The 26,453-nt window shown below is 41.9% G+C and overlaps 6 protein-coding genes across 6 annotated transcripts; 5 read left to right on the forward strand and 1 right to left on the reverse strand.

Moving 5' to 3' along the window:
* The first annotated feature begins 192 nt into the window (after positions 1-192).
* LOC128720549 (WW domain-containing protein tag-325) lies at positions 193-1,871 on the forward strand. Its single transcript, XM_053814224.1, has 6 exons — positions 193-331; positions 419-455; positions 525-822; positions 899-1,239; positions 1,329-1,396; positions 1,469-1,871. Exons 1-6 carry the CDS (start codon positions 240-242, stop codon positions 1,644-1,646), a joined length of 1,014 nt encoding a protein of 337 aa, XP_053670199.1. The 5' UTR covers positions 193-239; the 3' UTR covers positions 1,647-1,871.
* A 227-nt stretch (positions 1,872-2,098) lies between these two features.
* LOC128721460 (cytochrome P450 4d2-like) lies at positions 2,099-4,019 on the forward strand. Its single transcript, XM_053815217.1, has 5 exons — positions 2,099-2,246; positions 2,329-2,435; positions 2,509-3,186; positions 3,256-3,386; positions 3,466-4,019. Exons 1-5 carry the CDS (start codon positions 2,099-2,101, stop codon positions 3,914-3,916), a joined length of 1,515 nt encoding a protein of 504 aa, XP_053671192.1. The 3' UTR covers positions 3,917-4,019.
* LOC128730800 (cytochrome P450 4d2-like) lies at positions 3,940-5,963 on the reverse strand. The gene is made up of 6 exons (XM_053823880.1): positions 5,797-5,963; positions 5,616-5,722; positions 5,186-5,526; positions 4,815-5,115; positions 4,336-4,747; positions 3,940-4,273 (listed from the first exon to the last, which is right to left on the reverse strand). The coding sequence occupies exons 1-6, from the start codon at positions 5,951-5,953 to the stop codon at positions 4,113-4,115; spliced, it is 1,479 nt and encodes a 492-aa protein (XP_053679855.1). The 5' UTR covers positions 5,954-5,963; the 3' UTR covers positions 3,940-4,112.
* A 1,589-nt stretch (positions 5,964-7,552) lies between these two features.
* Positions 7,553-16,250, forward strand: LOC128721466 (uncharacterized). The gene is made up of 19 exons (XM_053815222.1): positions 7,553-7,944; positions 8,046-8,152; positions 8,944-9,223; positions 9,345-9,414; positions 9,485-10,050; positions 10,116-10,455; positions 10,515-10,534; positions 11,555-11,686; positions 11,764-11,870; positions 12,455-12,578; positions 12,646-12,715; positions 12,867-13,345; positions 13,423-13,742; positions 14,294-14,468; positions 14,616-14,722; positions 14,791-15,070; positions 15,136-15,205; positions 15,282-15,841; positions 15,904-16,250. Exons 1-19 carry the CDS (start codon positions 7,776-7,778, stop codon positions 16,248-16,250), a joined length of 4,323 nt encoding a protein of 1,440 aa, XP_053671197.1. The 5' UTR covers positions 7,553-7,775.
* Positions 16,251-18,052: 1,802 nt separating this feature from the next.
* On the forward strand, positions 18,053-22,889 carry LOC128721468 (uncharacterized). The gene is given in 11 exon segments (XM_053815225.1): positions 18,053-18,209; positions 18,633-19,655; positions 19,727-19,912; positions 19,994-20,144; positions 20,887-21,053; positions 21,237-21,343; positions 21,404-21,605; positions 21,608-21,682; positions 21,748-21,817; positions 21,894-22,453; positions 22,543-22,889. Coding segments are annotated over 11 exon segments (3,045 nt in total).
* Positions 22,890-24,374: 1,485 nt separating this feature from the next.
* On the forward strand, positions 24,375-26,112 carry LOC128731864 (putative Dol-P-Glc:Glc(2)Man(9)GlcNAc(2)-PP-Dol alpha-1,2-glucosyltransferase). The gene is made up of 3 exons (XM_053825014.1): positions 24,375-24,664; positions 24,724-25,317; positions 25,376-26,112. The coding sequence occupies exons 1-3, from the start codon at positions 24,512-24,514 to the stop codon at positions 25,925-25,927; spliced, it is 1,299 nt and encodes a 432-aa protein (XP_053680989.1). The 5' UTR covers positions 24,375-24,511; the 3' UTR covers positions 25,928-26,112.
* The last annotated feature ends 341 nt before the right edge of the window (positions 26,113-26,453 follow it).

Here is a 26,453-nt window from a genome sequence, read left to right on the forward strand (position 1 = left end):
TTTGAGTCGGGCACATTTTTATCAATAAATCGATAAGATAACTTCCGTCGTGCGGAACATGACAATCAGGGGCCTTGGTTTGCTGTGGTGGTGTAGTGTTGGCGGAAATGTATGACTCGTTGCATTTTATCAGTTGGGATGAAAACGTTGAGCCAGTACTTGGATGTAAGCGAGTGCCAGTGAGTTTGAGTAAGTGAAGTCGATCGCTATTTTTGGAGAGAAAATAATTGAGTTCGGAAATGGACAGCTACTTGGGATTGGCGCAGAGCAAGGTGAAGCCACGTAGCGTGGTAGACGCATTTTCAAATCGAACTGCAACGATTAAACAAAGGTAAATGGCGGGTTTGCATACGAACGATCTTTGTGATGATACCGCACGTTCTCTACGAAGTTACGAATCTTTTTATGTTTTTTGCAGACCCGCCCGTGCCTATGGATATGCCACAACGTCGAGGGTAAGCTTAGGCAGGGAATGAAATGAATGTAATGTTATACATAGCTTAACATGACTTTCCATTTATCAGCCAATATCATCTTCATCGATTGTGATAGACACGGCTGCTCAGCTCCGTTATCTACAGGACGAACATCGGAAGGTTTTGGAAAAGTATAAGCAACTCGAAGAGAGCTACTCATCACTGCAAGCCGATTACACGAAGGTGATGGCCGACAATGAACGGCTTCAGGGGGCATATGAGGAGCTACAGGAAAATTACAACGGCGTTACTGCGAAGAACTTTAACGCGGGCAAATTTCTAGTGTACTTAAAACTAAAGCGACGCACAGATAAGGAAACGCTAGAGAAGCGTAACATAATCAAAAGTAAGTGTTTTGACCGGTGGTGATTGTTGGTGTTTTGTGATTCAGTTGCGCGAGATACTAACACGTGGTGTTGGAGATGAAGCTTGTTTCAATACCTACCTGCAGGATGTCGTTATGCTGGATCATCCGCGGATACCAAAGGTCGTACACGAGTGCATCGCGGTGCTAGAGGCAAACGAGAAATTTATGAAGAGTCCTGGTTTATATCGGGTGTCGGGGGACCACAACACGATACAAAACCTGCGGTATGACATAAACGCGAACAACTACAAGCGACTCCGTAAACTTAAATCTCCTCACGAAGTTTGCGGAATATTGAAGCTATTTCTGCGCGAGCTTAAGGATCCACTAATATCGCTGGAAACTTGTGAAAAGTTCCTATCCGACGTTGAACAGTTAAGTGAGTGGTTGTTATCCGTTAACAGAAATGCATCTTTCGCCGTCAGCGTTAATGCAACATATTATATGTGTTTTCAACAGAATTGAACACGCGTTCCAAAATGAAGGCACTGATCAACAGTCTGGATGATGTGAGACAAAATACGCTCAAAGTTCTGATGAAACACCTTCGAAAGTGAGTCAAACCCCCAAGCATTTAGGGGGAAGACCTTATTCTTACTTTGCGCATTTGTTTTCTACTTCATAGTGTCGCCGCATACGAGGAGAATGAAGTGGACAGTTTCAGTTTGGCTTTGCTGTTTAGTTCGTTGATTTTCAACGAAACGCTTGCCGATGTGTGTCCGGTTAAATTTCAAAATCTGACCGCAGTTCCACGAGAATGCATACTCGCTATGATGGAGGATTTTGAAGCAATATTTGATTAGAACGCAGCATGGAACATTTGCCATTTACATGCTGCAGATGTTTGTCAGTATAAATCAATGAAACGTAACCATTTTTGTGAGAAAAAAAGTTATCTAAAAATGCACATCACCATAGGGTAACGATTTGTCACAGCAAATAATCAAAAAAGAGATGATTTTGAAATTCATGTTGGTGAAATGATAAGCTAAATTACCGTGTTGAAAACAAAAATAAATACAATTTAACGAAACATTAAGTCAAATTAATATTTAAATAAAAATACATTTGCATAACATATTTGAAAGTAAATTCACTTGAAATGCATTTAAAATGCATTCAGTTGCATGGTGTGTGTATCAGCAGCATCAACAGCGTTACCACTACACATGATGTAGCGGGGATTTGTTTATTCGCTGTTTATATCACTCGGCTTGCAGACGTTCAGCTGTTTGTTGTTTGACGCATCGACGCGATGTTCTTCTGGATCGGGTTGTTCGGGGTTGTGGTCTTTGTTTTGGCGGTGTTCGATTGGAAGTTGAAAGCCTACCAGAACCTGCCTGGTCCGAAGCGATGGCCATTCATTGGAAACGTTGTATCGTTCCTAGGAGCTGGGCCCGTAGGTAAGCAAAGGTCGTTTTGCGGTCGGGTTGAGGGTTGTCTGTTCACCACGATACCTTATCAGTTGGTGGTACCTCTTTGCAGAAATATTTAATCAGCTTATCGCATTTGGAGCAACCTACGGCAAGGTGTATAAGCTAGATTTTTTCTACGACTACACCATCGTGTATGCCTCTCCGGAGGCAGCGGAGGTATCGAAGCGTTCGTTGGCACTACTTTTCTTTTATGTCGTGAAAATAATCCACAATTTCTTCGTCTTTCTAGGCCATTCTTACATCTCCTGCGTTCGCCGCCAAATCGCAAGACTATGACAAGGTTTCGGAATGGATCGGGAATGGGCTGTTAGTTTCGCGGGGTCAGCAATGGTTCACCCACCGCAAGGTCATTACACCGGGGTTTCATTTTAAGATTTTAGAAAACTTCGTACCAGTTTTCAACCGGAAGGCAGAACTGTTTTGCGAGAAGCTGGAAGCATCAATCGAACGATCCGATGGGGTCATAAATATTTTTCCGGAGCTGAAGCTCCTTACATTGGGGGTTATATGCGAAACAGCCATGGGAGTTAGCATGGACGGTGAAGGACATGGCTCACAGCAAGCTTACTACACCCAGCTCGTGGAAGAGCTGAGCTCCATCCTGTACTGGCGTATGTTCAATGTGTTTGTCAATATAGATGCCCTGTTTCGGTTAACTAGCACTAGCCGCCGGTTCGATGAGCTCGTCACAAAGTCGTGGAACTTTACGCTTGATATGATAGATAGAAGGAGAAAAATAAATCAACTGAATGAAGCTACCAGGTCAGACGAGCAACCGAACGACGAAGATCCTTCTCTTGGAAAGCGAAAACGGGCCCTGTTGGACACGCTTCTAGAAGCCCGTATCGATGGCAAACCCCTGACGGATGAAGAAATTAGAGAAGAGGTGGACACGTTCACGTTTGCAGTAAGTCACTTGAATAGAAGCAGTATAGAAAGGCTTTACTAACACGAGGCAAATTTATATTGTGCTTAGGGTCACGATACCACAGCGTCGGCGATGACATTCATCTTGTACAATGTGGCGAAACATTCGGACGTGCAGGAGAGGCTGTACGAAGAGATAGTTAATGAAATGGGTACAGATTTTTCGGAACTTTCACTTCAGTAAGTTTCTTTAAATTTGCTGGAACGTTACAAAAGTTGTGATTAATTGTTTTATTGTGCTTCGATTCGATTCTTCTAGTATACTTAACAACCTTCCCTATATGGAGTTAGTTATAAAGGAATCCCTTCGCTTGTTTCCACCCGTTCCCGTAATTGCACGAATTGCTACCGAGGACACACAGTTGCTCTCGGAACGATTAACGCAAGGTACTAGCGTGGCGATTGATATTTTCACGATGCATCACAGCGCAGACTACTTCCCCGAACCGGAGCGGTTTGATCCTAGCCGATTTGAAAGTACTCGAGATTCGCAAACGTTCAATCCATACACGTACATACCATTCAGCGCCGGTAGTCGTAACTGCATTGGTCAAAAGTTTGCTCAGTACGAGCTGAAGAGCACTCTGGTGAAGATTTTGCAGCGATTTCAGATCCATCTAACGGACGAGAGCTATGTGCCAATACTGAAAGCGGAAATCGTACTGAAACCAGCTGAAGGATTACCAATTGTGTTTGTTACAAGAAAATAAGCAGAAATATATTTTTCTGGATGAGGAATGTATTACTTAACGTTTTACATTTGGTTTTAGTAGTCTTGGGTAAGTAATAAACCAGAATTGGTTATGCCAATAATACTAGTAACAATGTTACGTAGTTTGTGAAGTCTAATTTCTTTCGTAAACAATTACTTGAACGCAGTGCCATCTATACTATTTGTGCCAATCCTCATCGACGATAAAAGAAACAAAGATTCATTCCGTTGACCGGCTTCAGGACCAGGTCCATCTTCATTTTCGGTGCATATCCATGCTCGGGAAGCATAACCTTGAAATTGCGAATAATTTTCGAAAGAACCGTTTTAAGCTCGTTCATAGCAAATTTTTGTCCTATAGAAATGAGAGAGTAAAATTAAGCAATCGTTCTGAGGCAATCGCTTTGCCGTTCTCACCGATACAATTTCGGCTGCCAGCGCTGAAAGGAATGTAGACGAACGGGTTTCGATTCTCCTCGGATTCATCGAACCGTTCCGGTCGAAATTGATCCGGCTCCGGGAAGTACTCCGGATTGTGATGCATCATGTAAGCACCGAAGACGATGGTCCAACCTTTCTGCACCGGGACTCCGTTGATGGTAGTGTCGCGATCGATGTGCCGCGAGTAGTACGGAACTGGGGAGTACATTCTAAATGACTCCTTGATCACCTGATCCATATACTTGAGCTTAGTGATGTGCTGTTGACTAATCGGTTGATCGTCCGGTATCACGTCCATTATTTCCTCCAGCATGCGCTTCTGCACTCCGCCATTCTTTGCACACGCGTACAGAATAAACGTGATCGCGCTCGACGTTGTATCATGACCCTACGAAAGGGGGACAATTTAAGTACAATGCTTTGTTTGCTCCTTTCGCTCATAGTCGTTGCCCTACCGCAAACATAAAATTGTTCACTTGACTATAAACCTCCTGGTCGTCGAACTGACGACCGGTGATGTCGGACCGCAGCAGGATGTCCAGCAGCGAGAGCCGTCTTTTTTCCGAATTTGTATCGTCAGATGTAGTGTCAGATGACGCCAATAGCTCTGCCCGCCGTTGTTTGATCACCGATGTTGTAAACTCGTGGTTGATTCTCAATGACTCCTTGTACGTTTTGTAGTGTTTCGTCAATCGAAAGCTCCAATCCGAGAAGCCCATAATATTGTACATTCTCCAGAACGTGATACCTGAAAGGCTGAAGAAGGAATAACATGGAGATAATTACTGCGCCAACGATCATAACTGATCATAATGTCGTGATTTACTTGGAAACCGCCCGAACATAAGCGGAATCTTCCAACTGGGCATTACAGCGAACGCCCATCGACGTTTCCAGTATTACGTCCAAGGTGTAAAGCTTCGCAAGGGAAAACACATCCACCGGTGCATCCTTAAAGCTGTGCAGCTTGCGCACCAGCACATCCGCCTGCTCGTCAAATATGGGCACGTAACTGTCCAGGATCTTGAAATGGAATGCACCTGTTAACGCCCGTCTGTTGGTGAACCAGCTGTTCCCGTGGTCTAGCAGGATGCCATTGCCGAGCCATTCTTGCAGTATATTGTAATCCAATGATTTACGGTTGAACTCGTTGGAAGATATGATGCTCTGCAGCAAATGGGAGATGCGTTAACAAAAAATTATGACATTATTGTTTGCTTTTGTGCATGTCGATTGCATCGTTCGCGGTGGCGTACCTCGACGTCGTTTGCGGAGGAAAAAATGATCCAACATTTGTTGAACAAGTCGAGCCGGATGGTCTTTCCATAGCGGTGGAAATATTCAATAAATTTCTCAAAAAGCACTGCAATATGGATAAAAAACGGTGAATTTTTACAACGTTGGTTGTATGTTAGTCTCAATTTAACGTTCACTTACACTGCGTGTCGTATTTGGCCAATTCCAGTACGTTGCCGAATAAAAAATTCACCGGAGGCCCAGGAATACGTACTACGGCACGGTACATTTTATACCGGAATGCAACAAACCGTATCAACAGGGCGCACAGCCCAAAGAGCAACGTTAACGCGATCATACCTGCTGGGCATCTGTCGATCGAGTGTTTGGCGAAAGGCTACTGCAACTTACAACGACCAATGAGAGCGACACAACGACAATATCACGGATCACCACGACAAACGAAATGCGTGCGCTAATGATGAACACAAAAAATAAACTGGTTGAGATGAGAACGCGGAAGATAATTAATGTCTTCGAGCGGTTCCTTAGTTGTTTGTTTTTTATGTGAACACCTAGCGTTTTTTGATTAAGATTTTGGAGCAGCTTGGGGAGGTATAGGAGCTCCATTCCAGCTATACTGTTTCGTCGTTCGTAGTGTTATCCTAGGAGGCACTCTGTGCACTTACCAGACTGTTGTTTTACAACATAGAAGATTTTCTTGTTCCATTTTTGTGTAAAAAATAAAGGCTCATACTTTTAAACTATCAATACTTATCGTTGGAACTATATTATTTTATTGTTGGAGCTACTTCAAGGCTTTTATAAACTTTTACTTATCATTGGAAATTCTCGAGAAAAGTTTTAGTTATAAACTGTAGTTCTTTACGAATAATAATTCTAATGAATAATGACGTTATCTCGCATGAAATAGCAACGCTTATTAGCATAACCTGTTGTTGTAGCTATGTTGTAACTATTAAATAGCAGCCTGCGTGAGGGTCTGAGAATCGACCAGTGGTGAGTGAAGTAAATGTAAACATCTCCAACGCATGTTTTATAAAAGTGATGCACACTTTTTCAATTATGCCTATCAATATTGCACTTTAAATGCTTGTACTTGGGTTGAAAAAGTGAAAAAGAATCAAAAAGGCTGATAGATGTTTGTTGTATTATCCGATAGCCTTCCGTAAAATGCCGCATTGTTACGATGACAGTAATGACTGTAATTTAATATAATGATTATTCTTTTTTGTTCTTGAAACAGCCAGCTTAACACGCTTCATGAAACTACGCAGTACGAGATACGATCAGTTGTACTCAAAACGCGATATACTTTAGTGTTGGATCGAACGTACAAATAGTATCGTAGCAAATCTCGCTTGCTGACCGTTTGAATAAAGTTATGCGTTAAGTTATCCTACGTTGCAATGTAACTTAAAGTCAATAATTTATTCCGCACTGTATTCGGTGAATATATGCCTACTGAGCCCTTTTCCCACTGGTGTAATGAGCTGTGAAATTAATCCATTGATAAACGATTGTAATGGAATGTGTAATTTTGAACCTGGCAACACGTGGCGCTAACAATATTACTCGCTCTTTATTTAGTCATCGTTTGCAAGTGTACGTGTTGTTACGACTCTACTGCTCGAATGCGGAGCCGAACGTCGATCGTATCGATTATGTGGTGAACGTTTGCATACGATCGCTAATTCACCATAGAACGATTCGTCTGTTTTGTTTTAATTAAACTGATGTCCGATTCCATCCAGTGCAATATTATTAGAATTTTGCAATATTATACATTTCATTTTGTTTTAGAATTTAGTTTTACACAGCAATATCTGTTGGTTAATTTCAAGCATTTTTTGAAACTGATTTCTCCTCTTGCAGTTTAATCTGTTTTTGGTTTGATTTTTTTTATTTCAAATTAGTGCATTGTAGGGGATGTAATTTTCAAACGATCACGATCGACGGTGTGTGAGTGAACGCGGATAAAAATCTGTAGTCTTGACAAAAGCAGATCAGTACTCGTGTCGCGATCAGGAGGGGACGTATTCGTGCCGGCGTTCTGCACGTGTTTGCTTCTATCGTCGAGTCCGCTGTCGGAATTCGAAACTCCATCCACCGCTGACCAGAAGGGAGCATCTGTGTTCAACGCACGTAGCACTCGCACCATGTTGGCGTTCATCGTGACCACAGGCATTGTGGTGCTGCTCTCCGTCGCCATTTGGTGGTTGGTGTCAAATTTTGGAGGTGCCCTCTGGCATGCGCGTAAAATTCCCGGACCCCTGGCATACCCGCTCGTGGGTAATGGCCTGCTGTTTATCAACAAAACTCCCGCCGGTCGGTAATCGTACACCGTAGTGCAAGTTCTGCTGTTATGGCGATTTGGTGCGCAACGTGATTAAGAAATGTAAAACGATTAAAGAATTCAAAATTTACAGAGTTCTTGCAGCTGCTCGGACGGTTGATCGCGCAGCATGGCAAGTGTGTGCGGTTGTGGCTCGGAACACAGCTTGTCGTGCTCAATACTGATTTCAAGGACATCGAGGTGAGACGGGTCATGCGGTGAGAATTTTACGATAAAAGCAGACTGGTTGTGGGACTAGCGATGATCAAAATCTGCGGAAAAGGTTACGCTTGAAAGAACATGACGTTTGTACGCCTTATTTACGCACATGGTGGCATGGTGTGCTCGTGTAGGATGTACCGTCGTGCACCGTTTGTTGACACTGTGCAGTTTAAACATGCAACTGCAGTTCAACACGTACACGAGGAGGTAGTAATTGGGTCAGCTTTTAATTTCACACAAGTGTTCAAAGCTTACCCACGAATGTGTCATCGATTGTTGGGTTTTTTACCACGCTTAACACGTATCGAACATGTTTGATATGTGTTTATTATGCGAACGATTTATTTCACACACTATCTGTAGAAATGGTTTATATTAAAGACATTTGTGTTACATGTTTTCAGAACACGTATCAGTAGTGTAACGAGATATGAGAGAGTGTTGAGTAATACGTAAGTGATGTATTTAGTTAAAATCCAGTGATTAGCTATTTTAGAGATCCTTCCTTCGATCTTAGTTCTCATGTATTGTTTATTGCTACAGCTTCTCTGATAGCGTGGGAGTTGTGGAGGAGATAAGCGATGAGGAATGTCTTTGAAGGAGCGAGTTTTAAAGCATGCGCTACATTAATGGCTTTTTAAAAAACCCTCAAGTTTGTCTGTTTGATTACGCAAATGTTTCGATGTGTTATAATTTACTACATTAATGGGAAAAAATGTTCTGTACTTCGATTTTTATATAGATTATTTCAATTCACCCGTCTTTTGCAGGTAATTTTAAGCAGCCCTAAGTACATTGATAAGTCTACCGAGTACAACTTTATTCGTCCATGGCTGGGCGATGGACTACTGACAAGCACGGGTCGCAGGTGGCAAATGCATCGGAAAATTATCACTCCTTCGTTCCACTTCAAAATACTGGAGCAGTTTGTGGAGATATTTGACCAGCAGGGGAGTACGTTTGTTGACATACTACGCCTGTTTGCGAAATCTGGAGAAACATTCGATGTATTTCCGCTGGTTACGCTCTGTGCCCTTGACGTCATATGTGGTAAGGCACACTTTTCCATTGATTTTAAGTCCATGGCGACGAGATTACATCTTCGGGTATTTATTTGAGCTAATCAGTAGTATAATTTGCATGCTCTTGTTTCAAATCTGATTTTTAACAGAATCTGCCATGGGCACAAAGGTGAACGCACAAATGAACTCGGAATCGGAATACGTAAAAGCCGTGAAGGAGTGAGTTTAGAATCGAAATTAACGTCCTCTTTTTGTAACTACCATATAACTTCATGCCCTTGACTTTCAGAATCACTAACCTAATACAGGTTAGGTTTTACGATTTTGTGATACGGTACGAGTTCTTTTTCCGACTCTCCGCCAACCGACGAAAACAACTCAAGGTGCTTGAAGTTCTGCATGGCTATACCGATAGCGTGATCCGGGCAAGGCGTCAGGAGCTGAACAGTGCTCTATTAGCGGACAAGGCCAACGAGCCATCCGACCATCACGCAGATTCCGTGGGCCAAAAACAGCGCATGGCCTTTCTGGACATGCTGCTGCAATCGACCGTCGATGGACGGCCTCTGACCGATCTGGAGATCCGCGAGGAAGTGGACACGTTCATGTTCGAAGGGCACGATACGACGACGTCCGCGATTAGCTTCATGCTGCTGAGCTTGGCGCAGAATCCCGACGTCCAACGAAAAGCCTTCGAGGAGGTGCGGAATATTGTCGGGGAAGATAGCAAGCAGCCCGTCACCATGGCGATGTTGAACGAGATGCGCTACTTGGATCTTGTGATAAAGGAAACGCTCCGTCTCTACCCTTCGGTGCCGTTGTTCGGCCGGAAAATGCTACAGGACACGGAGATAAGTAAGATCATGAGCATGAACAATTTGCTATTAGCATTCAATTGATATTATACCTGTTATTTTTAGATGGCAAAATATTTCCAGCAAATTCTAACATTGTGATGCTCCCGTTCTATATGGGGCGCAATTCGGAATACTTCCCCAACCCAGAGCGATTCGATCCGGAGCGATTTAACGTAGAAACCTCGGCGGAAAAGACGAACCCGTACCAGTACATCCCATTCAGTGCTGGCCCGCGGAATTGCATCGGACAGAAGTTCGCAGTGGCGGAGCTGAAGAGTCTGGTGAGCAAAGTGCTTCGACATTATGAGTTGCTCGGTCCAGAGGTGCCTCATCAGGAATCATTCATGGCGGAGCTTATCCTGCGGCCAGAGCATGGCGTTCCCATGCGAATAAAGCCACGAGTGTACTGAGCAGGATGCATACTACAGTCAAACTGGAATGTATCGAAATTGTCATTGACAGGTTTGGGGTTTTAATCTACTGTACTTATTTGATTGACGTTGTTACGTTGATGGTTACCTAGCATCGCGGATTGATTGTGATGGATAAAAATTTGTGGGAACTTACAAAGTACTTATTACACAGAGATTAGGTGTTTATGGTGGAGTCCATTTTTATATACATAAATGAATTAATTAAATAAATAAATGGAAGTAACTAGAAAAAAAATATTTTCAGTTTATACTATTGTAATGCGCGATAGATGCATTAAGCAACATTGAACTTGAACTCGTTTTGCTGAATGGTGGTAGTCGATGAACTAATTGTGTATGCATAACGTACCGTATTACTTAATGCGTATTACCAGGCATGCCGTATTCAGGTTATCATTGTATGCAAAAAGTAGGGTAAGGACATCAATACTAGCCTGGCAAAAGTTCCCACAGTGATAACGGTGCTTGTTAAACATGCTTTACTCAATCCACATAAAAATCCAATGGATGAGACTGGAGTAGAAACAAAATTACGACACAAAACATGTTTTATAAATTTATTTATTTTATTTTTTGTATTATTTTTTTAATTCCACATTCTGAAAACTTAAAGAAAATTAAGCCTAAAATTGTGCACTAAATCTATATCTATAATATATACTACCGTGGGTGAGAATTAGCTAACTAACTACCATTGACCTCTAAGCTGTGAGCGAGCTAGCGTTGCACACGCCGAAGGCAGACCTAGAATTAGTACCAGCTTCCTGCTTGTGCAGCAATGCAGCGGACCTTCCAACGTGCCGGAGCCGTTGGGCCCTTTGTATGTGTGGAAATCCGCCATGAGGTACGCCATGATGCATTGTGTGGATGCGGCGATGCAGCCTAGATGTCAAGTTCAGCTTGTTATGCTAGCAAGTTCAGCTTGTTGCTTAGGCATAGAGTAAATGTTAGTAGCTGTCCGACACCCGAAGTCGATCAGTGATTAAACTGAAGTCGAAGCAACAAGTACTAGCTGAAACTTGCAAACATCAACGATGGTGTTCTCCTGGGCATTGGCACTGTTGGCAGTGGTCGGTCTCGGTGTACTACATCTGTACCAGCGGTTCGGTGAGATGTTACGCCATACCGACAAGCTTCCGGGTCCTCCCGCCTATCCCATCATCGGAAACGGGCTGCTGTTTCTGAACAAATCCCCATCGGGTAAGGCACTCCACAGAAAGAAAGGACTTTGAGACGCACTCTTGACATCATTTTGTTGCGACTGGTTTATGTTGCAGAATTTCTTCGCATCATCGGTATGTTGTTGCGGCAGTATGGCGATTGTTTACGTGTATGGCTCGGTACTCAGCTAGTGATCGTGGTGCAGGATCCCAAGGACATCGAGGTATGTGCATCGGTCAAATGTTCTAATGTATTGCTTGAACCACGTCCTATGACATCCGATACACCCTCGGAGTCTTGTTCGAAGTGTGTCAATGCATGTGCATGTGTGGCTCGCCGGTTAGATTACAACCTTGTGAGAAGTAAGTTCAAGTTCAAACCCTGCGCTGCCGCACTATTGCTTCGCAGTTAAACAGCAACGCTCAAGGGCCATTTGGCGGTTAGACTAGAGCAGCTGGTTCGAGTTTCAGAGGACAAGCGGTGTGTAGACGATAATTAAATATGAATAATGACGCGACAATCGCTTGTTTGAAGTCGTGTAAGCCGTGTTTCGTGTGTAATCGGTTTAATGGCGATTTCTTAGCATGTTAATTGCGACATTTTTGTGATTACATATTGTTGTTGTTGTTTTTCTATCACACTACTTACCAGGTACTGCTGAGCAGTCCAAAGTATATTGATAAGTCTACCGAATATGATTTTATCAGACCGTGGTTGGGAGAAGGTCTGCTCACAAGCCGTGGCAGGAAGTGGCACACGCATCGTAAAGTTATCACGCCAACGTTTCACTTCAAAATCTTGGAACAGTTTGTGGAGATATTCGATCGGCAGAGTAATACTTTCATCAAGGTGCTACAGCCGTTTGTCGAATCCGGCAAGTCCTTCGATATTTTCCCTCAGGTGACATTATGCGCGTTAGACGTTATATGCGGTAAGTTACTTGACTCGTTGTAAAATGACAGCCACGAATTTGATAGGTTGATTGCTCTGGCTTACAGAATCCGCGATGGGAATGAAAGTGAATGCACAGCTAAACTCGACTTCTAGCTATGTATTGGCAGTGAAAGAGTAAGAATGGAGCGACTGATCACACTTTAGTAGAAAATATATTATTCACCTGTATCTGTTTCAAATTTGACAGGATCACAAACCTCATCCAGCTGAGGTTTTACGATTTCCTTATTCGTTACAACTTTTTCTTCCGTTTGTCCGCGAATAGTCGCAAACAGAAGAAAGTAATAAAGGAACTGCACGATTATACGGACAGTGTGATTAAGGGACGACGTCAGCAGCTAGAGCGAAAGACTCGAAATGGTGAAGGCGATGAGGCTAGTGATCAAGATCTCGGCATTAAGAAGCGCATGGCATTCCTGGACATGCTGCTTCAATCCACCATCGATGGGAACCCGTTAACCGATGTGGAGATTCGCGAGGAAGTTGACACTTTTATGTTCGAAGGACACGATACGACGACGTCTGCCATCAGTTTTCTTCTCCAAAGCATGGCGAAACATCCCGACGTTCAACAGAAAGTGTTTGACGAGGTTCGGAATATTGTTGGTGATGATCGTACTCGACCCGTAACCATGTCGATGCTGAACGAAATGCACTATTTAGATTTAGTGATAAAGGAAACGCTTCGACTCTATCCTTCGGTTCCTATGATTGGACGCAAAATGATAGAGACTACCGAAATAAGTGAGATGCATTTAATGACACGTGCAGTGATGATGTTCAATTCGTTTGATACTCATAATTTGATTGCTTTTTTGTAGACGGGAAGGTGTTTCCAGCCGGGGCAAACCTCATCATAATGCCGTTTTTCCTTGGGCGCAATGCGAAGTACTTCCCTGAACCGGAGCGATTCGATCCAGAGCGGTTTAATGTGGAACGGTCGGCGGAAAAGTCGAACCCGTATCAGTACATACCGTTCAGTGCTGGCCCCCGAAACTGCATCGGACAAAAATTCGCGGTGGCGGAACTGAAGAGTTTAGTGAGCAAAGTGCTTCGTCATTATGAGATCATAGCACCAGATGAGAAGCAGAACGAATCGTTCATTGCGGAACTAATCCTGCGGCCAGAACATGGAATATTTGTAAGCTTGAAACCGAGAGTGTATTAGAATGTTTAGAGTGATCAATAATTTGTTGGATCTACAAACATATATGTGTGTGATTCGGGTTGCCATAATTATGTAAAAAATCTATTTAATCAATATATTATTCACTGGAGTACTGGAAATGACATTGCATGGTTTATTGCGTTTTGAAGAAGATCTGCTGTTTAACACTAAACATGGTAGGTTTGTTTCTTGCCGTCTCATCGAAAGCTTTTATGGGAACTGTTTGACTTGACAACAAAAAATGAGACGAATATATTTTGATGGACAGGAACCAGTATGTAAGCGCAATTACGTTGTGATCCCACAAATTCGCTCTTCTCTCTTTTGTCTCTCTTTATCGCTTTATCTGTCTCTCTCCAACCTGATGGATTAGGGTGGAAGCTTAGCTGTTTTACCCTTTGAAATAAATGTCCGCGATAAGGAGAACGGTTGTTGCTGACTGCTTGAATGTACCGTCCAAAATAAAATTTCAGTCGCTGCCTTGACCGTGGTGTGCCTGGATCGCAAGGACTGGATTGATTAAGTTTCAAAAAATGTTTCTCGTAGCGTTGACATTCGTTTCTCTGGTGGTGGCTCTTGCTTACTATGTTTACGTTCAAAACTTCCGAAACATGCTCAAGCACACTCGAAACCTCGGAGGTCCACAGGCTTACCCACTGATAGGTAACGGATTGCTGTTTGCTGGTAAAACACCTGCTGGTAAGTTATCTCAACGATAGGAAGATGCTTATCATATAGTAAGTGAATCGGTTCGAAAAAAAAACAACTATGCCGTGAACAGTAAAGTGCAGTGAGAACTGCAATTATAATTCGGTATTGACTCTTAACCTTCTCCATCATGTTCAGCATTCTTGCAAACAGTAGGACGCGTGATTCGCGAAAATGGCAAGTGCTTTCGTTTGTGGCTTGGAACGCAGTTACTCATCATTATAACCGATCCAAAGGATGTCGAGGTATAATTTTTAATAATCAGCTGAATCAGAAACAAAACTAAAAACAAATCAAATTGTGCTCCTTAAAGGTGATACTAAGTAGCAACAAGTACATCGATAAGTCCGCTGAGTACGATTTCGTTCGACCGTGGCTGGCTGATGGGCTTCTGACGAGCAGCGGTCGCAAATGGCACACACATCGCAAAATGATCACTCCAACGTTTCACTTCAAAATTCTGGAGCATTTTGTTGAGATATTCGACCAGCAGAGCAACACCTTCGTGCAGGTTCTGAAGAAACATGCAGAGTCGGGGCAAACGTTTGACATTTTTCTGCCAGTTACATTGTGCGCGTTGGATGTTATCAGTGGTAAGCTCATAATGTTAGCAAGGGCTGGGTAAGAAGCGACAACGCTTGATTTTCTCGCATTTCAGAAACCGCCATGGGTACGAAGGTTAATGCTCAGTTGAACACCAACTCGAAGTATGTGCAAGCGGTTAAGGAGTAAGTACCAGAAGACGTTTTGCTGGTAATATAATTGTTCTAATGTTTAACTGTGGTTTTGTTGGTGTTGTTACAGCATAACGAATTTGATTCAGATTCGTTTGTTCAACTTTCTGATTCGGTACGAATTCTTCTATCGGTTCTCCTCGAATCGACGCATGCAACAGCAAGCACTAAAAGTTCTGCACGGATATACGGATAGTGTCATCAAGAACCGACGGGAAGAGCTTAATCGAAATGCCGCGAGCGAAAAAGCTGCGGTCGATATTAATGAGAATGATATTGGAATAAAGAAACGCATGGCGTTTCTGGACATGCTTCTACAGTCAACCGTCGATGGTCAGCCTCTAACGGATTTGGAGATCCGCGAGGAAGTGGACACGTTCATGTTCGAAGGGCACGATACGACGACGTCTGCGATCAGTTTTTTGTTGCAAAATCTTGCGAAACATCCCGAAATCCAGCAGAAAGCATTCGAAGAAGTTCGAAACATCATCGGTGACGATCGTACTCGCCCCGTAACATTGACGATGTTGAACGAGATGCACTATATGGATCTAGTGATAAAGGAAACACTCCGACTTTACCCTTCAGTGCCAATGTTTGGCCGGAAAATGCTGGAAAATACGGAAATAAGTAAGCTTAATTAAATGTCTATCCTTCCTATTCATATTTTCAATGCTTCAAATCACTTTCAGATGGCAAAATATTCCCCGCCGGCGCCAACGCTATCATTCTGCCGTTTTTCCTCGGTCGCGATCCTGTGATTTATCCCGACCCAGAGCGATTCGATCCTGAGCGGTTTAATGTGGAAACATCAGCCGAAAAGACAAACCCCTACCAATATGTTCCATTTAGTGCTGGTCCTCGGAATTGCATCGGACAGAAGTTCGCCGTCGCCGAGATTAAGAGTCTGGTGAGCAAGGTACTACGGCATTACGAAATTCTCCCACCCATCGGTTCGTACGACGATAGCTTAATTGCGGAGCTTATCCTACGTCCCGAGAAGGGACTATTCGTGCGGTTGCAACCAAGAGTTTATTAGCGAAATGATTGAAGGTCGATAGCAGGTTTCCTAGCAGCAGAAATAGCAGAACTAGACACACGTTTGGTAATGTTTTTCATTAATCTTCTCGATCACTTATGAAATAAAAACAGTCTCTTTCAAGAAATTCAAAAAGGTTTCACGAATGTTATGAGAGTAAGAAAAAATCAAGCAGTAACAATGTCGAACAAATAACTGTATGTTTCTCTGTACAATAGTGTACAATTAACCTTGACAGTGAACTTGGACAGCGCTGGGCTATTCCGTTTAAGGTCGACCACGCAGAGTAAGGTAATTACTCAAGGATGTAATCGTTTTTATATCAAAAATACGATTGCATGGCAAAGATATTATCTTATCATTATCACTAGATTGGAAGCCTTTTTTGCTTTCTTACAGATGATTCTTACTTGTGATCGTGAATAATTTTCAAAAATCGTTTGGTTTTAATATATATAATAAAAAAATACCAGATCAGATACGGGACACATGAACTAATAAGAAGCATAATATAAGAAGTGTAAACATATTCTGATCATTTTTAATCAAACGAAAATGTTTATTGAATGAGCTGAAAATTTTGCTAGTTCTGTTTTGCGCGATTTATCCGATGTTAGAACCACAATGCAAGATATATACACTTTTTTCACTTCTCATTCGTATGTATTTACTAGCTCTATGTACTACTAGCTAGTGCATGTGTACTTGGTGCTTTGCATGCTTTTCCTATGCAAAAGTCCCGTATCATGGGTGGATTATGGGGTCTTTTATGGCCCAATTGCGAAGATTATCATACCTTAACTTTTTCCAACTCATCGAGCCCTCTCGTAGCAAATTAGGGCGTCGTAGTATATCTAATCGTTACCGCAAGAACCGATAAACGCCGGTGAGATTGGGTTTGATTGATTTGGATCGGCATCGATCGATCGGGTTTAGTTCGTGAACAACCTTTCACTGAAGCACCTTCGCGTCGGTGGATTGAAGAACACTAGCCTAATCATGTTTGTGCAACTTATATTAACGTTCATCGTACTGGCTCTATTGAGGCACGTTCTGCACGATTGGTCACTGAAAAAGTCACTAAAAATTGCCGGTCCCAAGCCAGTGCCGGTGCTGGGAAACGTGTTAATGTATGCAGGGAAAAATCCCTACGGTAAGTAAGGCATTTATTGTTTGCTATTCTAAAACGCAGTTCGTAATACCGATGTAGCTGATCTTTGAAGAAACTGTGCCCGTTGGTTGAACCCTTAACCGTCACAATGACTATGTGGATTTCGCAGCGTTGTTATCAATGCACTCTGAACTCGCATTCTGAACTCAGGGACTTTATCTCTCTTCGAGCTGAGGAGGGCGTCAATCACTCTAAGCCCTTTGAGTTGCGCAGCTTATGTCCGGTTACAAACGGGTTTGTCTTGGTTAGCTGTTGCCTCGTGTTCGAAGTACCATGCACGCACCGGGAATGATTGTACGCGAAAATTACCCCCTATAGGGGATGATTAATGATTGTTCTCGTTCAACAAGCTTCGCGTATTCCTCCTCAGTATTGGTGCTCCATTCAAGCCTTATCGCGGGAGCCACACTGTGGCATCTGTGGCAGACAATCTCGTCTAGGCACGCATACAATACAGCCGATGTTGTAAATAAACATTACAGCATTGGCGGTGGTTTTTTTCGATATTCGCGCTCGCAGACACCAGCAGTATAGCCATCGTCGAACACGTACAGCCGACTGTTTTGTTAGAAGTACTTTTTGTTTCGAATAGTAGCGTCCGAGCGATCGTGTGTGAAAGATTCTCGGCGCAATGGTATTGCAAATCGTGCTTGCCATTTTGGCTGGAGTGCTTGGGCTCAACTACCTTTTGGTACGGCAAAATTTGAAGTACGGCAAAAACTTCCCAGGACCGGTTCCGCTGCCAATAGTAGGATGTTTCTACGTGTACATTAACCTGAAACCTGAGGGTACGTCGTCTAGTGAAGCGTGATAAATGGCGTAAAGGGGATGAGCAAAAAAAACATCATTACCAACGTGTAGGATGTGCTACTCGTTGGCTATTTTTAAATTTGATATTTTGCAGCACACATTGTAAGCTTGCAAAGCGATTATCACCGAAGCCTTGTAATAGTTGACTGATACGAATGTTCAAATTCATCTCACTGCAGTAACGCAGCATGTAATTTACACAAAAATACAATTATGGTGAACATAATCGATCAAAAAAATATCAACAATCATAACGGGCTAAGCATTGATTACGAAAAGCTTTTTTGGACTTAAGATGAACACCTACGTTTAAAATAATTGTTTCAGATAAACACCATATGACTCTATGGAAAATTGCAAATGTAAGTCATTCTCACGATATACGTTGCATTCTTTTTCAGATATAATCGATTTCGTATCCCAGCTCAGAAATAAATATGGCAACCTGTTTCGAATGTGGATCGGGAACCGGTTGGCGTTCTTCTGCACCAACGTAAAATTCGTCGAAACAGTGCTAAGCAGCCAGAAGCTGATTCGTAAAAGCGAGCTGTATAAATTTCTCGTTCCATGGCTGGGCGATGGGTTGCTGCTAAGCACGGGTACAAAGTGGTTCAATAAGCGAAAAATTCTAACACCAGCATTCCACTTTAAGATCCTGGAACAATTCATCGAGGTGTTCCATAAGCAGAGCAGCATCCTGGCGGAGCGTTTGCGTCCTCAGGCGACCGGGAAACTGGTGAATATTTATCCTTTCGTAACGTTGGCAGCGTTGGATATCATATGTGAAACAGCAATGGGAACATCGATTAACGCGCAAACTGATTCGGAATCTGCGTACGTGAAGGCCATTACGGAGCTGAGTCTCGTGCTGACGGGGCGCTTCGTGAAGGTCTGGCAGCGGGTGGACATTCTATTCAGCCTTTCCCCCGACAAGCGGCGACAGGATCGGATCATCAAAGTGCTGCACGATTTTACCACTAAGATCATCCAGTCTCGGCGACAAGAGCTTATGGCACAGGGCAAACTGGGGGGTAATTCGGACAATAGTGAGGATGGTTCTGATGTTGGCTCGAAACGGCGGATGGCGTTTCTGGATGTGCTGCTGCAGGCCACAATCGGTGGTCGACCGTTAACAGACAAGGAAATCCAAGAGGAGGTAGACACATTTATGTTCGAAGGTCACGACACGACGACGATAGCAATTTCATTCACTTTATTACTGCTTGCGCGCCATCCAGAAGTACAAGAGAAAGTATACCAGGAGATTGAGGATATCATGGGCAACGATACAAATGTGGCGGCTAGCTATGGTAATCTTCAAGACATGAAGTATCTGGAGATGGTGATTAAGGAGTCGCTTCGGTTGTACCCACCGGTACCGATCATTGCACGTCGATTCACAGAGGATGTTGATTTGGGTAAGTGTTGCTGAGAAAAAAATGATTTAAATTTAAGGAGCAGTTAAACACATACACTAATCTGCATTATGCTGTAGGCTCTGGCAAAATCATTCCGGAAGGATCAAATTTCAACATTGGAATTATGCATATGCACCGCGATCCTATTCTGTTTCCTGAACCCGATCGATTTGATCCAGAACGATTTGCCTCAGACCGGAACGTGGAACATTCGAGCCCATATGCGTATGTACCTTTTAGCGCAGGCCCACGCAATTGCATCGGTAATATGACTTTTTTATGTATAGTAATCGTTTTTGGTGTAATGAATGTATAGTAATCATTTATTATTCGCTTCGATGCAGGACAAAAATTTGCAATGCTCGAGCTAAAAAGCACCATCTCGAAAGTTGTTCGCCACTTTAAACTGACTTCCGCTGGACCCGAACCAAAGCTAACGATGCAGCTGACGCTGAAGCCGAGAGATGGGCTCTACATTGGATTTGTGCCACGTGCGTAGTGTTGTCCTTTGAATTACTATGAATGTGCACCGGTTGCAGCCGTTCTATTACCGTTTGCGATAAACGAGCGGACGCCGAGTTAGTTGAATTTCTTACGGGTTATTTTTCACAAATAAGAACTAAAAATCACAGTTTTGAAATGCGTAAATAAAATTGCGAAAGATCAGTTTCATGTTGAATGTTGTTCATATAAAATAGAGTTTGAGAATGCAGGTCGCAATAATTGCTGGATGTTTGTTGTGATTCCATTCCATATTAGTCCCTTCACAGTTTTGCGATTTTCATAAAAGAGGTCAACACATTGCCATCTATTTTTAGTTTTTTAAATCTAAAACTTCTAAAAATGATAAAAAAACTTATTTTCTATTTCTATTTTTATATTAAAAAAATTTAATTTTTTTCCGTGTAACAAAAAAAAATTAACAAAACGGAGTTAAGTGACTCTTTGATAATGTCCAATTAAGGGTTTATCATTTTTCACAGCTCAACTTAAAAAACCTTCACAAGTTCATTCATAGCGAATACCCATCAGTGTGCCAAGCAAAGGTGGTAAAATAAAGAAGAAGGAACTGGTAGTACAAGTAACGAAAATAGGTAAAATAAAGGAAAAAGACTGTAGAGGTCTGCTTAACCTGTCCGAGCGCTACGCAAACAAAACAGTGAAGGGATTAATTTCAGTCGCTGTCTTGACCGTGATGCGTCTGGATCGCAAGGAAGGGTTTCAATTAATTTCAAAAAATGCTTCTAGCAGCATTACCTTTCATTTCCCTGGTGTTTGCAGTTGCATACTATGTGTACGTAAAAAAATTCCGAAACATGCTCAAGCACACTCGAAACCTCGGCGGCCCAAAGACTTATCCGCTTATAGGTAACGGATTGCTGTTTGCTGGTAAATCACCTGCTGGTAAGAAATCGCAATGATAAGAAGATGCTTATCACGTAGTAATTGAATCGGTGCGGAAAAAAAACAACTATGTAGTGAACAGTAAAGTGAAGTGAGAAATACAAAAGAAATGATCATTCAATTTTTCAAATCAACTGCAAATATAATTCGGTATTGACTAACAACCTTCTTCATCATGTGCAGCATACTTGCAGACAGTAGGGCGCGTGATTCGCGAAAATGGCAAGTGTTTCCGTATGTGGTTCGGAATGCAGTTACTCATCATTGTAACCGACCCAAAGGATGTCGAGGTACGCTTTATAGCTGCTAGCTGAAACAAAACAAAACAAGTCCGATTGTGCTCCTTATAGGTGATACTAAGTAGCAACAAGTACATCGATAAGTCCGCTGAGTACGATTTCGTTCGACCGTGGCTGGCTGATGGGCTTCTGACGAGCAGCGGACGCAAATGGCACACACATCGCAAAATGATCACTCCAACGTTTCACTTCAAAATTCTGGAGCATTTTGTTGAGATATTCGATCAGCAGAGCAGCACCTTCGTGCAAGTTCTGATAAACATGCAGAGTCGGGGGAAACCTTTGACATTTTTCTGCCAGTTACATTATGCGCGTTGGATGTTATCTGCGGTAAGTTCGTAATGTTAGCAAAGGCTTGGTAAAAAGTGACAGCGTTTGTTTTGCTCACATTTCAGAAACCGCCATGGGTACGAAGGTTAATGCTCAGTTGAACACCAACTCGAAGTATGTGCAAGCGGTTAAGGAGTAAGTACCAGAAGACGTTTTGCTGGTAATATAATTGTTCTAATGTTTAACTGTGGTTTTGTTGTGGTTGTTACAGCATAACGAATTTGATTCAGATTCGTTTGTTCAACTTTCTGATTCGGCACGAATTATTCTATCGGTTCTCCTCGAATCGACGCATGCAACAGCAAGCACTGAAAGTTCTGCACGGATATACGGATAGTGTCATCAAGAACCGACGGGAAGAGATTAATCGAAATGCCGCGAGCGAAAAAGCTGCGGTCGATATTAATGAGAACGATTTTGGCATTAAAAAACGCATGGCGTTTCTCGACATGCTTCTACAGTCAACCGTCGATGGTCAGCCTCTAACGGATTTGGAGATCCGCGAGGAAGTGGACACGTTCATGTTCGAAGGGCACGATACGACGACGTCTGCGATCAGTTTTTTGTTGCAAAATCTTGCGAAACATCCCGAAATCCAGCAGAAAGCATTTGACGAAGTGCGAAACATCATCGGTAACGATCGTACTCGCCCCGTAACATTGACGATGTTGAACGAGATGCGCTATATGGATCTAGTGATAAAGGAAACACTCCGACTTTACCCTTCAGTGCCAATGTTTGGCCGGAAAATGCTGGAAAATACGGAAATAAGTGGGTATTGAATGTATCTAATATGTTTTGACATTTTCATTTCGCACTAAATATACACTCATATTTTAAAAATTCCGAATCACTTTCAGATGGCAAAATATTCCCTGCAGGTGCTAACGCTATCATTATGCCGTTTTTCCTCGGACGCGATCCTGAGATATATCCCGACCCAGAGCGATTCGATCCTGAGCGGTTTAATGTGGAAACATCAGCCGAAAAGACAAACCCCTACCAATATGTTCCATTTAGTGCTGGTCCTCGGAATTGCATCGGACAGAAGTTCGCCGTCGCCGAGATTAAGAGTCTGGTGAGCAAGGTACTACGGCATTACGAAATTCTCCCACCCATAGGCTCGTACGATGATGTTCTTATGGCGGAACTCATCCTACGTCCCGAGAAGGGACTATTCGTGCGGTTGCAACCAAGAGTTCACTAGCGAAATGATTAAAGATCGACAAAAGGCTTCGTAGCAGAACTAGACACAGATTCAGTATATATTTTTTTTATTATGCTTCTCGACCGCTTTGCAAATAAAATATTCACTTTGAACAAAGTCGAAGAGATTTCACGAATGTAATGTGAGAAAGAAAAAATCAAGCAGTATCAATGCCGAAACTTATAAATGCTTGTTTCCCGCTTCAATCTTGGCAGGACGAAGTAAATAATCAGGAATGCAATCGTTTATTTTTATTAAAAAATAAAAAAAATATCAGTGATTAATACAAAAAGATCTTTTCTTTTCATTAAAATTCGATTAGAAGTGTTTTGTCTTATGGTAGACGACTCTAATCGTAAATTTAATCAACAGTAACACCCACACACTTTTCTTGACCATGCCGTAGGCACTGACAAAATCATTCCGGAAGGATCAAATTTCAACATTGGAATTATGCATATGCACCGCGATCCTACTCTGTTTCCTGAACCCCATCGATTTGAAACAGAACGATTTGTTGCGGACCGGAACGTGGAACAATCGCGCTCATATCATTTATTGTTCGCTTTGATGCAGGACAAAAATTTGCAATGCTCGAGCTAAAAAGCACCATCTCGAAGGTTGTTCGCCACTTTAAACTGACTTCCGCTGGACCCGAACCAAAGCTAACGATGCAGCTGACGCTGAAGACGAGAGACGGGCTCTACATTGGATTTGTGCCACGTGCGTAGTGTTGTCCTTTGAATTACTATGAATGTGCACCGGTTGCAGCCGTTCTATTACCGTTTGCGATAAACGAGCGTACGCCGAGTTAGTTGAATTTCTTACGGGTTATTTTCCACAAATAAGAACTAAAAATCACAGTTTTGAAATGTGTAAATAAAATTGCGAAAGATCAGTTTCATGTTGAGTGTTGTTCATATAAAATGGAGTTTGAAAATGCAAGTTGCTATTATTGCTAAATGTTTATAGCAGCTCAGGCAAAAATTGTTCAGCAAAAGTAGTAGAAAAGTAATATAAAAAGGATGGAAATATCATTTCACACATAGCGTGAAATATTTCATGAAACCTTACAAATGTAACGCATTGACAAAAAAAATCTACGTATTTTATAGATCAATTAAATAGAAAATATGAACTCAAATGAGATGGATAAATGTTTTTAACTTTATAAAGATATCAACAAAATTAAAATAGTTTGTTACAAAGCATAGTTTCGGGATAAAATATCAATGAAATCGAAAGATAAAATTAAAATGCTAAGTGTCGTATACGTAATGGAATGGGTAGGACTGAAGTTTAGGTTGTCAAAGTATGTTTACGTTTATGTTTTCGGTTGTTTTGGATATTGTGAGCAAATGGTTTAATACTAGATAAGACTTGTACAAACAATGTGATTTATGTGAATGATGGATTAATATTTTAATAAGGGCTAAAATAAGTTGAGCATGTGCTCTGCAAGAAGGAAAGGAAGGGCTCGATTACTGTTACGTGGCATATTTTTGCGAGCAAGAAGAAAGAATAAAATCATTAGAACTTGGCGAGTGAAGCAGTGTTTAGTGTAGTTACAGCGCTTATGACAGTCTGTCTTATCATTGTTGTGGAATTAAAACGCATAAAACATGTCCAAATACGTATCCTTGCTTTTACTTGTTGGGTACGCTATAGTTTCGCTGCTAGTATTTAACAAAATATATGAAACAACACAGTTAGTCATTGATGAAGAATTCCATTTACGACAAGGACGCCACTACTGCCAAGGGCGGTTTGAAGTAGTAAGTGAAAACAAATATCTATCAATTAAAAACATATCTTATATCGTTTAATTTTCCAGTGGGACCCAAAAATAACAACATTTCCAGGACTCTATCTCATCTCTGCAGTAGTATTTAGCCCATTTAAGGCCTGTTCTGTGTACCACCTAAGACTAACGTCACTAGTTGCGGCAATAGTAAACGTGGTGCTCATTTTTAAAATTCGTAAAAGTTTTATAAACCACAATACATCCATAAATCTATTGTTGGAAACGGCGTCTCTTACGCTTCTGCCTCCGTTGTATTTTTTTACCCATCTGTACTACACGGATGTCGTTTCTGTGACGGCTGTATTGCTTCTGGTACTAGCCGGTGAGCGACGGAGACACAACTGGGCTGCTTTTTTCGGTCTCTGGGCAGTTTTGATGCGCCAGACTAATATCGTTTGGGTGGGATTTGTATGTGGCTCACGGGTCATCGATTTACTGCTCTCGCGTAATTTGAAACAAATGCTTCTTTCGCCAAGAAAAATACTCGCAACCATTATAGATGTGATAAATAGATTTTGGGCTTATGCTGTGGTGATGCTTGGATTCATCGCGTTTGTTATTTATAACGGATCGATAGTCATAGGCGACAAATCGGCCCACGAAGCTGCCGTTCATATTCCACAGGTAAGCTTTAACAGTCATGCTTGACGACAGTTACTTAAATGATTTTTCTTCATTTCAGCTCTTTTACTTTGTTGCATTTTTTACCGCATTCAGTGCATCTTTGGTACTTCCGGTTGTTACTACTATTCTAAAAGCTGTGGTACGTAGATGGTACTTATATTTGGTAGTGTGTGTAGTTTTGGGCGCAATAGTCCATTTCAACACTATCGTTCATCCATACCTGCTGGCTGACAACCGACATTACACGTTCTATCTTTGGAATCGTTTCTACGGTCACTGGTGGTTTGCACGATATTTACCTGTACCGATGTACACGATCAGTGGATTTCTAATATGGAAAGTCAGTATGCAACACCAGTCGTACGGATATGTATTGCTTTCGTCGATGGCGATATTTGCGTCAGTTGCGTTGCAGCAGCTAATCGAAGTGCGTTATTTTCTTCTACCATTCTTGATTCTGCGGCTTTTACGGAAGGGTGGTGTATCTCGAAAGGCTCTCGTATTAGAATTGATGATCAACGTTGTTATAAACATCGTAACATTCGCGGTCTTCTTTCGCAAAGAAATAGTGTGGAAAGATTACGCACAATCACAACGCATAATGTGGTGAAGGTAGTAGGAAATGTAATTAATGGCTAGTCAGTGCATAGTGCGGACTATGTAATGTCGTGAAAAAAGTCTGAGAACTTTCAATTTAAGCTAAAGTTTGTCATTATCCGTCGAGAGGAATGTGTCGAATTAATGCTGAATTTGTTAGCGAGCATCGGCAACAAAATTGCTAATAATAAATGTGTAAGATGCAGTATGCAGGAAAATAAGGAGGATTTGTAATGTGTAACGAATTTGATGAAAATAGAGAAAATAAAACTAATAAAAATTCATTTAACGTTATTCCGTTTGTTGTAACTTTCCGGACGTTAAGTTTACAAGCGTATAGGAATATTTGAAATTTAGTATGAAATATTTCATTGAGAAAGGGAAATGTTTCACTTTCTTTTTCATGCAGTAATTTGTTGCCCGAGTGTTCTGTACGATGCATACAGGATATATTATTCCCATCTGTTCGGAATAATAAAGAGAAGGTGGAATTGCGTGAAGTGGTGTATTGTTATTGTATTCGCAAGCCACTAGTTTCC

The sequence above is a fragment of the Anopheles nili genome, chromosome 2, assembly GCF_943737925.1.
Source record: "Anopheles nili chromosome 2, idAnoNiliSN_F5_01, whole genome shotgun sequence".
NCBI lineage: Eukaryota > Metazoa > Arthropoda > Insecta > Diptera > Culicidae > Anopheles > Anopheles nili.